The sequence below is a fragment of the Bos taurus genome, chromosome 7 (genome assembly GCF_002263795.3).
Source record: "Bos taurus isolate L1 Dominette 01449 registration number 42190680 breed Hereford chromosome 7, ARS-UCD2.0, whole genome shotgun sequence".
In the NCBI taxonomy this organism is placed as follows: Eukaryota; Metazoa; Chordata; class Mammalia; order Artiodactyla; family Bovidae; genus Bos; species Bos taurus.
The window spans coordinates 2,278,703-2,296,461 of record NC_037334.1 but is presented as its reverse complement, the minus strand read 5'-3'; the positions used below and the strand labels follow the sequence as shown (position 1 = coordinate 2,296,461).

General features: G+C 39.5%; 1 protein-coding gene across 2 annotated transcripts in view; it reads left to right on the top strand.

Annotated features, from left to right (window-relative positions):
* Nucleotides 1–17,272, top strand: part of ZNF354C (zinc finger protein 354C) — a 40,272-nt gene extending 23,000 nt beyond the window's left edge. For both annotated transcript variants that reach the window (XM_024995389.2, XM_002688501.6), the window contains exons 3-5: nucleotides 11,158–11,284; nucleotides 11,764–11,859; nucleotides 14,998–17,272. In XM_024995389.2, coding sequence (XP_024851157.1) covers nucleotides 11,158–11,284; nucleotides 11,764–11,859; nucleotides 14,998–16,358 — 1,584 coding nt within the window. In that variant the 3' untranslated portion in view covers nucleotides 16,359–17,272. The remainder of the gene's footprint in view (nucleotides 1–11,157; nucleotides 11,285–11,763; nucleotides 11,860–14,997) is intronic.
* Nucleotides 17,273–17,759: the final 487 nt, after the last annotated feature.

Genomic DNA, 17,759 nt, shown 5'->3' with positions numbered 1-17,759 from the left:
AGATAAACCAAATTAACAAATCACTAGCCAGACTCATCAAGGTAAAAAAGAGAGAAAAATCAAATCAACAAAATTAGAAATGAAAAAGGAGAGCTTAAACAGGCAATGCAGAAATACAAACGATCTTAAGAGGATATTATGAGCAATTATATACTAATAAAATGCAGTCCCCGGAACTCTCCAGGCCAGAATACTGGAGTGAGTAGCCTTTCCCTTCTCCAGGGGATTTTCCCAACCCAGGGATTGAACCCAGGTCTCCCGCATTGCAGGTGGATTCTTTACCAGCTGAGCAACAAGGGAAGCCCAATAAAATGGACAGTTCAGTTCAGTTCAGTTGCTCGGTCATGTCCGACTCTTCGCGACCCCATGAATCGCAGCACGCCAGGCCTCCCTGTCCATCACCATCTCCCAGAGTTCACTCAAACTCACGTCCATCGAGTCGGTGATGTCAGCCAGCCATCTCATCCTCTGTTGTCCCCTTTTCCTCCTGCCCCCAATTTCTCCCAGCATCAGAGTCTTTTCCAATGAGTCAACTTTTTGCATGAGGTGGCCAAAGTACTGGAGTTTCAGCTTTAGCATCATTCCTTCCAAAGAACACCCAGGACTGATCTCCTTTAGAATGGACTGGTTGGATCTCCTTGCAGTGCAAGGGACTCTCAAGAGTCTTCTCCAACACCACAGTTCAAAAGCATCAATTCTTTGGCACTCAATGGACAACCAAGAGGAAATAGATTCTTAGAAAAGTTCAAGCTCCCAAGACTGAACCAAGAAGAAATAGATATTATGAACAAGCCAGTTACAAACACTAAAATAAAAACTGTGATCAGAGATCTCCCCCAAAACATATGGCCCAGGGCCATATGGCTTCACAAGGGAATTCTATCAGATATTTAGAGAAGAGCTAATGCCTATTTTTCTGAAACTTCCAAAAAGGTGCAGAGGAAGGAATACTTCCAAACTCATTCTACGAGACCACCATCACCCTGATACTAAAACCAGGCAAAGACAATACAAAAAAATAAAATTTTAGGCCAATATCACTGATGAATATAGATGCAAAGATCCTCAAGAAAATTCTAGCAAGTAAAACTCAGCAACACATTAAAAAGCTCATACACCAGGATCAAGTTGGGTTTATTCTAGGGATGTAAGGATTCTTCAGTATACACAACTCAATCAGTGTGATACACCATATTAACAAACTGAAAGATAAAAACCATATGATCATCTCAATAGAAGCAAAAAAAAGCCTTTGACAAAATTCAGCACCCATTTATGATAAAAACATGTCAAAAAAGCTGGCATAGAAGGAACCCACCTCAACATAGGAAAGACCAAATATGATCAGCTCACAGCAAACATTATTCTCAGTGGTGAAAAACTAAAAGCATTCCCTCTAAGATAAGAACAAGACAAGCGTGTCCACTCTCACCACTATTATTCAACATAGTTTTGGAAGTCCTAGCTATGGCAATTAGAGAAGAAAAAGAAATAAAAGAAATCCAGGTCAGAAAAGGAGAAGTAAAACTCTCACTGTTTGCAGATGACATTATAGTATATATAGAAAACCCAAAAGAAAGTATCAGAAAAATACTAGAGCTAATCAGTGAATTCAGCAAAGTCATGGGATACAAGGTCAACACACAGAAATCACTTGCATTCCTATATACTGATAATGAAAAATCAGAAAGAGAAATTAAAGAATCAATCCCATTCACCATTGCAGTGAAAAGAATAAAATATCTAGGAATAAACCTACCTAAGGAGACAAAACAACTGTATACGGAAAATTATAAGACACTGATGAAAGAAATCAAAGATGGAGAGCGATTCCATGTTCCTGGGTAGGAAGAACCAATATTGTGAAAGTAACTATACTACCAAATGCACTCTGCAGATTCAGTGTGATCTCTATCAAATTACCAATGGCATTTTTCATAAACCTAAAACAAAAACTTTCACAATTCATGTGTGCTTAGTCACTCAGTCATGTCCGACTCTTTGCAACATGATAAACTATAGCCTGCCAGGTTCCTCCATCCATGAGGATTCTCCAGGCAAGAATACTGGAGTGGGTTGCCATGCCCTCCTCCAGGGGATCTTCCTAATCCAGGGATCAAACCCAAGTCTTCCACATTGCAGGCTGATTCTCTACCATCTCTACCAGGGAAGCCCACAATTTATATGGAAACACAAAAGACCGTGAATAGCCAAAGCAGTCTTGAGAAAGAATGGAGCTGGAGGAATCAACTTTCCTGACTTCAGACTATACTACAAACCCATAGTCATCAAGACAGTATGGTACTGGTACAAAACAGAAATATAGACCAATGGAACAAAATAGAGAGCCCAGAGATAAACCCACACACCTATGGGTACTTTGTTTTTTTTACAAAGGAGGCAGGAATATACAATGGGGCAAAGATAGTCTCTTCAATACATGCTGCTGGGAAAACTGGACAGCTACGTGCAAAAGAATGAAGTCAGAACACTTCTAACACCATACACAAAGATAAACTCAAAATGGATTAAAGCCCTACATATAAGAACAGAAACTATAAAACTCTTAGCGGAAAACATAGGCAGGACACTTGATGACATAAATCAAAGTAAGATCTTCCATGACCCACCTCCTGGAGTAATGGAAATAAAAGCAAAAATAAATAAGTGGGACCTGCTACTGCTGCTGCTAAGTCACTTCAGTCATGTCCGACTCTGTGCGACCCCATAGATGGCAGCCCAACAGGCTCCCCTGTCCTTGAGATTCTCCAGGCAAGAACACCGGAGTGGGTTGCCATTTCCTTCTCCAATGCATGAAAGTGAAAAGTGAAAGTGAAGTCGCTCAGTCGTGTCCGACCCTCAACAACCCCACTAATTAAAAGCTTTTGCACAGCAAAGGAAACTAAAAACATGGTGAAAAGACAACCCTCAGAATAGGAGAAAATAATAGCAAAGAAGGCAACTGACAAAGAATTAATTTCCAAAATATACAAGCAGCTCATACAACTCAAAACCAAAAAAACAAACAACCCAATCAAAAAGTGGGGAAAAAAATCTAAACACATTTCTCCAAAGAAGACATAACAGTTAGCTAACAAACACATGAAAAGATGCTCAACATCACTCATTATCAGAGAGATGCAAATCAAAACCACAATGAGGTACCATCTCATGCTGGTCAGAATCAGTTCAGTTCAGTCGCTCAGCCGTGTCTGACTCTTTGTGACACCATGAACCACAGCACGCCAGGCCTCCCTGTCCATCACCAACTCCCAGAGTCCACCCAACCCACATCCATTGAGTCAGTGATGCCATCCAACCATCTCATCTTCTGTTGTCCCCTTCTCCTCCTGCCCTCAATCGTTCCCAGCATCAGGGTTTTTTCCAATGAGTCAGCTCTTCGCATGAGGTGGCCAAAGTATTGGAGTTTCAGCTTCAACATCAGTCCTTCCAATGAACACCCAGGACTGATCTCCTTTAGGATGGACTGGTTGGATCTCCTTGCAGTCCAAGGGACTCTCAAGAGTCTTCTCCAACACCACAGTTCAAAATCATCAGTTCTGGTCAGAATGGCTGCCATCAAAAAGTCTACAAGCAGTAAATGCTGGAGAGGGTGTGGAGAAAAGGGAACCCTCTTGCATTGCTGGTGGGAATATAAATTGATACAGCCATTATGGAAGATGGTATGGAGATACCTTAAAAAACTAAAATCACCATATGACCCAGCAATCCCACTACTAGGCATACTACCCTGTTGGGGGCCAGCGCAAGGCACTCCGCCTGTGACAAAGGTCATGAGGAAGGAGGCTCGACATACGCAAAGGCGGGATCGAGCCTCAGGAGTCCCCCTGGAAATCCTTGAGCATTTACCCCCATAACCAGAGCCTGCCTACTTTACTACTTTGTGCTCTCACCTACGCCTCTGACTTTACGGGGCGCTGTCCCCCACCACCTCTTTTGGAGAAGGAGTTAACTTAGAGCTCCAGTTAGTAAAAACTCCTGGGCATGACAGAGTGTTTTAACCTACAAACTCCTCTGAGGGTTCTCTAGCTTGCCTGACAGGCTTGTCCGGCCACATGTGATTGCTCACAGCCTCCCAACCGTGAGAGGCATGAGATGCTTTAAACCTTCTGAAAACAGGTTCCTTAGAAAAGTTAGAAAACTATTAGTATAAGTATAGTGGGCTGATGAGAAATTGTATTGGTGAAGGGTTTTTCATTTGTTGAGCCAATGTTTGTTGCTAAGTCTCCACATCCCCTGCCCTTACACACATTAATGAATATATAGAAGAAATAAGTATTAATCTTTGATATTAATCACGTTAGACCTTAGGCTAAGTAAATTCTATCCTTAATTAAAACTCACTACACCCTCACCCTATAGGAATGTAACTTTATCTGGTACCTTCGGAAGGTGGGGTCTGTTTTAAGAATAATCACCCCTGGAGAAATAAGTGTCCTGGTTGACTGACCGCTGTCACAAGGAGAGGGTCATAAATTGTCAGCAGGCCCCCTGGTCAGAAGATGATGTAACACCCCTAAGACCTCTGTATACATTTGTATGAAGCACCTGACTTTGATAAAAGTCAGGACTGCTGACCCCACGTGACTTTTGCATAACATCTCAGTGTATAAAAGTAGACCATGGAAAATAAAGAATTGGGATCAGTTGCTCGAAATACTGGTCTCCCCATGTCGCTCTCTCTCTCAAACTCTGGCTGAGTCTCCATCTGGAGCACGGAACCCGCCATGCTTACTAATTATGCCTGGGCTTCTAAGATCTGACCGGGGAGACCTCAGTGTCTCCTCTCCTTCGGGAGAATGGAAGGACGCCTGCAGCCTACATAAATGGTGCAAACTTCTTGTCTTGAAGTTTTATTGGTCTCCTGCGTAAACCAAGCTACTCAGCCTCTTTTCTCCACTGAATTTTCCTGCTGAGCTATCCTCATTCTATTACTCTTTACATCTCTAATTAATATCTAATTGAAGCTATTGTATCCTGATCCTCGCCGACGCCGTCCCCGCTTGGAACTCCCTGGATCAGCCAGGGCTGGACCCCGGCACTACCCTGAGGAAAACAAAATTGAAAAAGACCCATGAACCCCAGTGTTCATTGCAGCACTGTTTACAATAGCTAGACATGGAAGCAACCTAGATGTCCATTGACAGATGAATGGATAAAGAAGCTGTGGTACATATACACAATGGAATATTATTCAGCCATAATAAAGGAACACATTTGAGTCAGTTTTAATGAGGTGGATGAACCTGGAGCCTATTATACAGAGTGAAGTAAGTCAGAAAGAGAAATGTAAATATTGTATACTGACACATATATATGGAATCTAGAAAGATGGTACTGATGAATTTACTTGCAGGGCAACAGTGGAGAAACAGACATGGAGAACAGATCTATGGACACTGGGGAAGGTGGGGGGAGAGGGTGAGATGTATGGAGAGAGTAACATAGAAACTCACAATACCATGTGTAAAATAGATAGCAAGCGGGAATTTGCTGTATGACTCAGGGAAATCAAACAGGCCCTGTGACAATCTAGATGGGTGGGATGGGGAGGAAGATGGGAGGGAGGTTTGGGAAGGAGGGAATATGGATGATTCTTGTTGATGTTTGACAGAAAACAACAAAATTCTGTAAGGCAATCATCCTTCAATTAAAAACTAAAGTGGCAAAAAAGGTCTACAGATGATGGAGAGGGTGTGGAGAAAAGGGAACCCTCCTACAGTGTTGGTGTAAGTTGATGCAGCCGCTGTGGAAAACAGTGTAGAGGTTCCTCAGAAAACTAAAAATAGAATTACTGTATGATCCAGTAGTCCCACTCCTGGGCATATACCCAGACAAAATTATAATTTAAGAAGATACATGCACCCCTATGTTCATGGCAGCCCTATTCACAATAGCCAAGACGGGAAGTAACCTAAACGCCCACTGACAGATGAGTGGTTAAAGAAGATGTGGTGTTTTGTGTGTGTATATGCACGTACAGTGGAATGTTACTCAGCCATAAAAAGAAGGTGGTAATGCCATTTGCAGCATCGTGGATGTGACTAGAGATTAACATAGTAAAGTAAGTCAAAAAGAGAAAGACAAATGTCATATGATATCACTTTGATGTGAAACCTAAAATAGAGCACAAATGAACCTATATACAAAACAGAAACGGACTCACAGAGAACAGACTTGTGGTTGCCAAAGGGGAGGGGGATGTGGGAGGGAAGGACCGGGAGTTTGGAATTAGCAGATGTAAACTGTTATATATAGGATGGATAAACAACAAGTCCTACTGTATAGCACAGGGAACTATAGTCCACCTCCTATAATAAACCATAGTGGAAAAGAATATTAAAAAAGGATGTCTATGTGTGTATAACTCAGTCACTTTCCTGTACATCAAAGATTGGCACAACACTGGAAATCAGCTATACTTCAATTTAAAAAGTAAAGTTTCTAGTAGTCACAGTAAAAAATAAACAGAAGCAGATTAATTTTAATAAATATTTTACTTGACCCAGTATACCCAAAATATTATTTCAACATGTGTTGTTGTTGCTCAGTTGTGTCTGACTCTTTGCAATCCCACGGACTGCAGCACACCAGCCTTCCCTGTCCTTTGCTACCTCCTGGAGTTTGCTCAAACTCTTGTCCATTGAGTCAGTGATTGCATCCAACCATCTCATCCTCTGCAGTCCCCTTCTTCTGCCTTCAGTCTTTCCCAGAATCAGGGTCTTTTCCAGTGAGTTGGCTCTTCAAATCAGGTGGCCAAAGTATTGGAGCTTCAGCTTCAGCGTCAGTCCTTCCAATGAATATTCATGGTTGATTTCCTTTAGGATTGACTGGTTGGATCTCCTTGCTGTTCAAGGGATTCTCAGGAGTCTTCTCTAGCACCACAGTTTAAAAGCATCAACTCTTTGGCGCTCAGCCTTCTTTATGGTCCAGCTCTCACATCCATACATCTCACATTTCCACGTTATGAGTATTAAATTATTGAAGTATCATCTATATATACATATATGTGTATATATATATATATGTATGTGTGTATATATATATAAATATTTTTAGTAAATATTCTGATGTGTATTATATAAATAGCACTTAACAATTCAAACTAGCCACCTTTTAAGCACTGAACATCCATTTGTAGATGGTGCCAATAGTATCAGGCAGAGAAGTCATAGACAAGTCACCAAAAACCAGAGATTTTAAAGCAGACAGAGGGAAAAAACATGTTATATACATAGAATCAATATCTGAATGTCCATTGGCTCCTCATTCGAGACAACAGTGGCCAGAAAACAATAATGACCTTTTATATGCCGGAAGAAAAACACTGTCAACCCCGAATTCTGTAAACAATGAAAATATTCTTCCAGAATGAAGGTAAAATAAAGGCATTTTCAGATAAAAGAAAACAAAGCTGATGCATCATCAGCAGTTCTGCAGTATAAGACGTGCTAAAGGAAGTTCTTCAAGTTAAAAGGGAACAATGCCAGATGTAATCTTAAGAAGGAAATTAAGCGTATTAAAAGTGGTGACTGTCTGGATAAATATATATATTATAGAAATATATAACTAATTTTTCCTCTCAGTTTCTTTGGTATGCATGCTGCTGCTGCTGCTGCTGCTGCTGCTGCTGCTGCTAAGTCGCTTCAGTTTGTGTCCGACTCTGTGCCACCCCATGGATGGCAGCCCACTAGGCTCCTCTGTCCCTGGGATTCTCCAGGCAAGAACACTGGAGTGGGTTGCCATTTCCTTCTCCAATGCATGAAAGTGAAAAGTGAAAGTAAAGTCGCTCAGTCGTGTCCGACTCTTTGCAACCCCATGGACTGGAGCCTACCAGGCTTGGTATGCATGTGCTTGTTTAAAGCAAAAATATAGTCTTGTGTTATGGAGTTTATCATGTAAGTGGATGTAATGTATATAACAACTGTGAATTTAGAATTCATTAAGGTCTGGACTGGAAAAGTTTTGTCTCCAGGGATGCCTGAATGGCTGTTTTTTTGGTTCCTGGCCAAGATAAGGGCAATGGATGTGCTCTTATTTTATTTTTTATAATTTTCTTTGTTTTTCTTTGACTGTGTTGGGTCTTTGTTGCTGCATGGACTTTTCTCTAGCTGCAGAGTGTTGGGGCTGCTCTCTAGTTGCAGTGCATGGACTTCTTACTGTGATGGCTTCTCTTGCTGCACAGCCCAGGCTCTAGGGCATGAGGGCTTCAGTAGTTATGGCATGTGGACTCAGTAATTGCAGCTCCCAGGTTCCACAGCACAGGTTCAATAGTTTTGCACAAGCTTAGCTGCTCTCAGGCATGTAGGAACTTCCTGGCTCAGGGACTGAACCTGTGTCTCCTGCATTGGCAGGCAGATTCTTTACCACTGAGCAACCAGGGAAGCCCTGGATGTACTCTTTAAATGCTACTGACCACTCTCAGGGTCATCTTCACTTGATTTGCAACTGGCTTAAATGGTATGTCAAGGCATGCTTGATGCATAAAAAGCCCCTGCTGAGCATTTCTCCTTTAAGCTCCCCCAAACCAAGAATCTTGTCTATTAATAGATCCAATGACACAGCATAGTCTGTGCATGCAAATAAGGAGACTCATGAAGCATCTCTGGCTTCCAATACTTTCCTACACAGTTTTTATTTTGCTGCAGTGTACCCTTCGGGCTTCCAGGTGGCTCAGTGGTAAAGAATCCACCTGCCAATGCAGGAGATGCAGGTTTGATCCCTGGATCAGGAATATTCCCTGAAGAAGGAAATGACAACCCTCTTCTGTATTCTTGCCTGGGAAATTCCATGGACAGAGGAGCCTGACAGGAGGACAGAGGAGCCATGTGGTGGGAAAAGAGTCAATGACTAAATAACAACAACAAAATTGTACTGTTTGCCTTCCATGAGCAGTCTCAGAGTGAGCTGATGAGTCCTGTCAACTTTATGATCTGGGAACGTCTTTGTCATAACTTTGTAACAACTACAGCATGAAGAAGAACCGTATGTTTGCAAGCGTTTTCCCTTCTATGTGAAATCATATATTAGCTCTAAATATGCTGTGAAAAACTAAGAATGTATATTATGATTCTCAGCAGCCACCAGAAATGCAAAACTAAAAAATGAATATGTAAATTAAAGTGGAATCTTAAAAAAAGTCAAAACAAACATACACCCTGTAAAAAATGTAAGCCTAATGAAGGATATAAGTGGTAGAGTGCCATTCTGTCCCTCTCTAAAATATCAAATAATAATCTGGAACAGCTTGTTTTCTTCCAGATATTTTTGTATGCACCTATGCATATAGAGATAAAGAATTTTTCAACACATATTGACCGGGAGTTTGCTTTTTCATATGAATCGATAATATATCACAGTCAAATTCCAATGTCAGGCATACAAATCTACCTCATTCTGTTTAATGGCTTTATAACATATCATGGGCTAAATGCAGTATAAATTGCTTATCTATTCTTTTATTGATAGATAATGTAGGTTGTCTTGAAAATTTCACCATTGTATTAGTTTCCATTGTTGCTATAACAAATTATAACAAATTCAGTGGCTAAAACAACATAAATGTATTCTCCTATAGTTGTGGAGGTCAGAAGTGTGAAATCAGTTTCACTGATTTAAGGTCAAGTTCCCAGCAGGGCTGATTCTGCCTTGGCTGTAGGGCGAGGGGTGGGGAATTTGTTTCCTGGTCTTGTTTTCATCTTCTAGTGGCCCCCTATTTTCCTTGGTCTGTGGCCTTTTCAAGCATCTTTAAACTATATCATTTCAGTCTCTGCTTCCATCATTACGTAGCCTTCTCTTGTAACTCCTTTTGTGTTCTTCTTACAAGGACTGTTAAGATTACATGAGATCACCCTGTATAATAATCCAGAATAATCTCTCCCCCACTCAAAATCCTTCAACAGATCCTCAAAGTCCCATTTGTTATATGTACAATGTTTACAGGCTTATCATTCAACCTACCATAACCATTAACTTACAGGTAATGTTTTAGTGAACACCTGTGAGCAGATATCCCTACCCAGTTGTGTGATTATTCCTTGTAGTAGAATCCTAGAAGTAGAAATGCAAAGTCATAGTGATGTGCCTTTTACCTTTTGATAGATTCTAATAATATCCACTAAGCTTTGTACCGTTTGTCATTCCCTTCAGCCCTTTCATTAAAAAATTGGTATCTGCCTTCTTACATTTTGTGTTTGACTGAGATTCTCTTGGAAAGTCTTAGCTTCTCAGTATTTCCTTTTTGCACCTATGTAGTACTTGAGTTCTTCTAATTTCTTCTAGTCCACGGAACCCATCTGACAATATAGCTTAGAGATCTGTCTACCTGAATTCACTTAGGAGCTCCACCACTTGAACAGTATTAGCTAGGAAAGATTTTGTAACTTTTCTGGACTGTTTCTTGATCTGCAAAATTATTTATAGTGTCTTCCTAATAGAATATCTATGAAACTTAAATTGGCTACTGTATAAATAGTTTCTATCATAGTCTCTAACATCTTTGTGACCCCATGGACTATAGCCCACCAGGCTCCTCTGTCCATGGAATTCTCCAGGCAAGAATACTGCAGTGGGTAGCTATTGTCTTCTCCCGGGGATTTCTGACCAGGGATCCAACCCTGGTCTCCTGCACTGCAGGCTGATTCTTTACCATCTGAGACACCAGGGAAGCCCATTAATAGACATTAACGAGTATTATTTTTTTATTCTTTGCTTTATGTCTCAGAAATTCCTTTTTATTTCTGTTCTACTAGTTATATTTCTCCTACTTTTCCAGCATTGCTCTAAACGTACTCTGATTTTTTCTTTCCAGTTAATTTGGATTTTGAATTGGAAGGAGGAGATAAATGGACTCTGACAGATCCCAGGGTGCAATATAAATTCCTTCTCAGCAGGAAATTTGCCCTGTTTTTCTATGCCCTCACAAACATGCCATGTGTCTTTGCTCCAAGTGGGTAGTCGATAAATATTGTTTGTTAGTTGATGGGTGGTTCCAAAAGTAAGATAAACAGTTGCTTTGAAATATTTAGAATCCTGAGACATTTTCAGAATAGTTGCTACACATCCCAGTATCACCTTCTTACCGAGTCTTCCAGGGGAGATGTTCCTGGGTAAACAGGAATGGGTTTGCCGTTACAGGAGTCAGTGACATTTAGGGATATCGCCGTGCTCTTCAGCCGGGACGAGTGGTTGCACCTGGATGCTGCCCAGAGAACCTTGTACCGGGAGGTGATGCTGGAGAACTACAGCACCCTGGTCTCGCTGGGTAAGGAGGCTTGCCTGTCATGGAGAGTCTGCTGTGGGAGGACTTTAGAGCTCCCTTGGAGGTTCAGAGTCTGCAGGTTTCTGTCCTCTGCCCTGGGAAAGGACAAATCTCTGTAGAATTAAAAGTGTACCTGTTTGTTTTGATGCCCTTCATGCTGCTCTTTGTCCTCTGCCTTCCTCCCACCCCACGTCCTTAATAGTTCCTTCCTACTCCAATGATTGGACCCCCGTTTAGATTCTGAAAAATGCAGAGGACTCCCATCGTCATGGCATTCATAGACAGGGCCCCGTATTGTTTCTGAACCAAGACCCACCTCCTGCTCCATGCCTGTGAAAGCCTCAGTCCTCTCAAGAGTGCTTTTGCTGCCTACTTTGCCTCTCTATCTAGACTTGTATTATCTTTCCTGTAGGTTCTGGTTTGAGTTTGGGGCTTGCTTTTCATGCCATTTGTTCAAACTCCATTTCCTTCCTGATGAGCAGGGATTCCATTTTCAATGCCAAAATTGATCTGCCAGTTGCAACAAGGAGAAGATCCCTGTATGGTGGAAAGAGAAATCCCTCAAGATACCTGCCTTGGTGAGTAAGTGACTGGGGGATTGGGCACAAGTGTCTTTATACATAAGCAGGTTGTGAGGAGTGTTTGAAAACTCTCCTAGAAATTCTGAGCCCTGTTGAAATGCTCAGGACCACCTGACAAGGCTCCTTGGCTGTAATGGTTTTCTTTCATCATGAAGGTCCTTGCCTTGACATTTTCCTTCTCATACCACTCCCTGCATTCTTTCCCTCCCCACCACCTTTTGTTTTGCAGCCTCACTCACTTCCTTCTATCACCTCTTGATCTTCATGTTATTTTTCCATCTGCATTTACACATGTTCATGTCTGACAGATTTTTTTTTAACACTTTACACCTTCTGCCATATTTTGAATTTTTTTAAATAATTTTTTCATTTTGTTTTTACCATCCACATATTTCAAAGTATTATTAACATTCCTTTGTCTCTGATTTCTTATTTTCTTGGTGACTAGATTGTCATATCCCAGTATTATATATTCAATCAGCTGTTGTTAACATTACCCCCGTAGCCTTTCCAGTCCAGGGGGTCAGCAAGCATGTTGTTCCTGGTGGGCTGCGGTGCATGGAGTCACAAGGAGTCGAATGTGACTGATCACACAGCACCACCACCACCAGGCATTAAGGATCATGGTTTGAATTCAGACATTCCGAATTTTGTCTTACCCTTACCCCTGCTTACATGAGCTATAGGATAGTTACCTACCTTCTCTGAGCCTCTTTTTTCTCACTCATTTTCCATGCCATGAGCACAGTGATCTTTTTGAAACTCATGTATTTATCCTGTACCTTAAGAGACTTCATTGTTTCTCCATTATCCATGGAGTAAAGAAAGATTCCTTAATATGACATTAAACCTACATCTTAGCCTGTCTTCATATTCCTTTATGGTCTCCTCAGTGGCCACTTCCTCTTCAGCTCAGTGTTCTGGCTACATCTGCATACTCACTGTCATTTGTGTGTTATTCCTTCAGCTTGAATCACCTTTTCTACCTTGTCCATTGGGAAACTATTTATCTTTCAAGATCCATTTGTCCACCTAATATGCCACTCTTATCTGTAGATTTTTCTTATCTTTCCTACTTGCCTCAGTTGTTTGCTTGCTCAGTCATGTCCGACTCTTTTAGACACTATGGACTGGCCTGCAAGGCTCCCCGGTCCATGGAATTTTCCAGGCAAGAATACTAGAGTGGGTTGCCATTTCATACTCCAGGGCATCTTCACAACCCAGGGACTGAACCCGTGTCCCTTGCGTCTCCTACATTGACAGGCAGAGTTGTTACCACTGCACCACCCGGGAAGCCCTCCTACTTCCCAGGCAGCATTAATTTTTCCATCATTCATGTTCATACAGCACTTTCTACATAGTTGGAGTGCATTGATTATTGTATCTATCAAATGAATTGTAATTATGTTTGTTAATTATTTTTATAATAAGATTGTGCATATTTAAGGGAGAGGCCAGATCTTTGAATTCTGTTCCTCAAGCATCTGATATATTAGATTTAGTAATATTTTAAAAAATTTTTTAAATTCTGTTTTAATTGAATTAATTAGCTCTCTGATTAACTCAGTGCTGATGAGACTCAAGTTACTCAATTCAGCCAGACCACTGCAGCTACATTATTTTTCAGATTCCATTCTGTCCTTCCTCTGATCCAAGCTGCCCATTTTACCAAATATAAACATTTTTGCCTTGTTATTATCTGTCTAAGAATTTATAGCACCTTCTGTTAGTAAATTCTTCTAGTTATTTAGTAACTGTATATTTGGCCTTACTGTGCTTAACCAAAATTGTAACTAATTCCAACTCAAATTCCCTTCTTTAGTCAATAACCTCCCCCCCCCCCCCGCCCCCGCCACATAGGTTTACTTTCTCCACAAATGACTTTAACAGGCCTTCTTTTTGACTCACAGGGTCCTCTTTTCTTTTTCTGTTGAAATCCAACCCACCTCTATTGTGTATCTTCCATTCTTTACCAATATTATTGATATTGGTATCCTCATTTTCTGAACCTTAAATCTGAGTATGCAGTTGAGTCTTCTCAGATCATGGAGAAATGAACTATTACTGTTTGGCCATTTATTTTTTTCCTATTATCATTGCTAATTATTCAGTATTTGTTCAATAAATGACTGAGTCTCAGGAATCCAGTAAGAGAGGAGAGGTCTCTTTTCATTTTCAAGGTTACCTGCCCTTCATAATAATTTTTCCAACTTGGCCACTCTGCTCATTCATTCTTTATTTTTTATCTAAGACATTCTAATTGTGTACTTATCTTGTACACAATAAAGAATTAACAAATCATCATAAGACATAGCTACTGCTCTCCTTGAACAAATAACTTTGAATTATTTCCACAAACTTTATATATGTAAGTTAAGTGATTGGATGTTTGGAAAATATGTTTTGAAATTTGCAGAAAGAGGTGGATTATTTAGGCTTAAGTAATTGAGTTTTTGTAAATAAATAAGATTAGAGTAGTAGGGTACATTTCTAGATAGACAGGGAAGATCATATTGTAAGAAAGAGTAAAAAGAGAGAAGGTACCTGGTTGATCCTTGAAAATCTGAACTGCTAGGTTTCCGATGGATACCATTAAGAAAGATCTATATTCTTATGCAGATTTATAGCCTATATTTCATATTCTTATTTAATTTCATTAAATATTTTTATTACTAAAACCAGATAAACTTTATTAACATAGATAATCTATATTTTATTTAATTTGTATAGTTTATTTAAGTACACACAGTCACCTAATTAGTGATATAACTTTAATCTATTTTCAATCATGGATTGATAAAAGTAAGCCAGGTTTTAACTCAGAGTTTCTTAGAATCAGCTCAAGCTAAATCTTTTCACTTTAGAATCAGATCTGAGCTTGGGGCTTGGGCATACTTCAGAACGTCACATCTCTTGTAGACTTTTGTTAGTCTCAAAAGATCCCTGCCTTTACTTCTCTCAGATGGCAATATCTTCGTTGTCACTGTTAATTTGTCTACTATATTCTCCCACACTACTCCTGTTTACTTCTCCTTCCATTCTATCCTGTTTTTCTCTAGATTCAAGTCCATATTTGAAATTATATGGTATCAAACTCTCTTCTAGCAGAGGAGCAACTATTCTGATTTATTCCAGGTTTCAAGATATGGCCTGAAATAGAAGCATTGCCTCGCAAACAGGACATTTCTTCAGGAGAAACATCTCAAGGAATAATAATGAAAAACTCCATTAAGTTGGACATCAAGTGTGGAGAAGCTTTGGAATTTGAGGGCAGGACACAAGAGCAACAGAAAAAAACTCTCAGGCAAATGGTAGCCTCACAGAAGCAAACCATCAGTAGAACTGGAGACCAGACAAGTCTTGAATTAGGGAAAGGTTTATTTATAAATACAGTTCTTATTAGACAACAAAATGTTCCTACAGAAAGAGTACCCAGTGTATATTATACTTTTGGGAGAGATTTTAAACAGAATTTTGATCTAATGAGATGTTTCCAGATTTACCCAGGAGAAAAACCTCATATTTACAATGCATGTGATAAAAGCTTCAATCAGAGTCTTCATCTTATTGAACGCCAGAGAATTCATACTGGTGAGAAACCTTACAAATGTAGTGAGTGTGGGAAAACCTTCAGCCACAGATCATCACTTCTTGCCCATCAGAGAATTCATACTGGAGAGAAACCTTACAAATGTAATCAATGTGAGAAAGCATTTAGTAGCAGTTCAACCCTTATCAAACATTTGAGAGTGCATACTGGAGAGAAACCCTATCAGTGTAAGGACTGTGGTAAAGCTTTTAGCCAGTGTTCAACCCTCACTGTACATCAGAGAATTCACACTGGAGAAAAACTCTATAAATGTGGAGAATGTGAGAAGGCCTTCAATTGTAGAGCAAAGCTTCATAGACACCAACAAATCCATACAGGTGAGAAACCCTATAAATGTAGTGAATGTGGGAAAAGTTACAGCCAGTTTACATCCCTGGCTGAACATCAGAGGCTTCACACTGGAGAACAACTGTGTAAATGCTTGGAATGTGGGAGAAATTTCACTCGCATCTCAACCTTTATTGAACATCAGCGGATTCATACTGGACAAAAACCATATCAGTGTAATGAATGTGGGAAAGCCTTCAACCAGTATTCATCCTTTAATGACCATCGGAAAATTCATACTGGAGAAAAACTTTACACGTGTGGAGAATGTGGGAAAGCCTTTGGTTGCAAATCTAACCTTTATAGGCATCAGAGAATCCATACTGGAGAGAAACCATATCAGTGTAATCAGTGTGGAAAAGCTTTCAGCCAGTATTCATTCCTAACTGAACATGAGAGAATCCATACTGGAGAGAAACTCTATAAATGTATGGAATGTGGGAAAGCCTACAGTTACAGATCAAACCTTTGTAGACACAAAAAAGTTCACAATAAAGAAAAACTCTATAAATGGAAAGAATATGGGGTCAGAGATTTCTTAGAGGAGATAAGCCTATAAGGTTTAATTCATCTCTGAAATAATTTAAGGGTTCTCATTGGAGAATAATCAGGAGAATAATAAATAGGGCACAGACTTCTAATAGATCAAGTCTTTTTTTTACTTCTCTTAGAGAAAATATGCAAGTTATCACTAAGTAATGGTAAAATTGACCAACGAATATTAAGAGCACTGCCTTGTCAAATTTTATAAGAATCAGTAAATTTAAGGTTTCTAAAAACAAAAATTTTAAATTCACAGAAAATTGTAAAAGACCTAACTTAAAAAAATGAAAACAATGGAATATAAGTTTTATTTCTTTCATTAGACTTTGTTGCCTTTCTAACAGTAAGCTTCAATATGAATTTTCTTTTAAAGGCAGTCACTGAGTTATTAATAATGTGAGTAAGTGTGGGGCCATATTTTCTAAAATGGCAGATAGATATAGGACATGCTCTCTTTCATAAAGAGAAGCTAAAGATAAGAAGAAATTCTTTAAGTTTAGATTTTCACATGGAAATAATTAAGCTCACTTTTCATGAACTGCCTCACCAGCAATTTATATTTATAAATATACATGTATGTATATGTGTGTTAGTTTCTCAGTCATATCTGACTCTTTGCAACCCTGTGGACTGTAGCTCACCAGGCTCTTCTGTCCATGGAATTCTCCAGGCAAGAATACTGGAGTGGGTAGCCATTCCCTTCACCAGAGGATCTTCCTGGTCCAGGCTGGGTCTCTTGCTTTGCAAGCAGATTCTTTACTGTAGCCTGAGACACCCATGATAGAGATAAATGTGTGTATGTATTCATGTGTATATGTGCACACAGAAAGAGTTTTGGTCTATATTTTTTCAAAATTCTTTGATGATTAAAAAATGTGGTTTTATTACTTTAGAATTTAGTTTTGAAAATTAAAATTTTCCCCAATGGTGTCTCTTCCTTTTCTTTCCTTACATTATTTCTTAATTTGATATGGTTCTACATTACTGAACAGTCTTAGAGAAGTCAGTGTAAACTGAAGCAAGTGGAGAGACTGTCATGCAAATACTGTCTTGTGTGTTGCAAAAGGGATATATTTCCAGCCTCTGATTATATACCTGGTAGCTTATTAAAACCAGGAGAGATTTTAATTTAGTTAGTTATAGCTTTTCATTTTAACTAATGAAGAAATTGAGCTTTTTTAGTACAATTAAGACTAGAAGCTAGATCTTCAGCTCTGGTTTTCTGTAATAATTATAGGTTAATTTACAACTTCAGGCCCCAAGAGTCCAAGTCCCAAAGCTATTTGTTTTGTAAACTGGTTAGGCACAATTGCAGTAATTTAATCAGTTTTATTTTTATGTTTGGTAAGTTCCCTCAATTTTAACCTTAATAATTGACTTAGTCATGTTTTCCTTTTTTCTTATGAGTCCCTAGTTA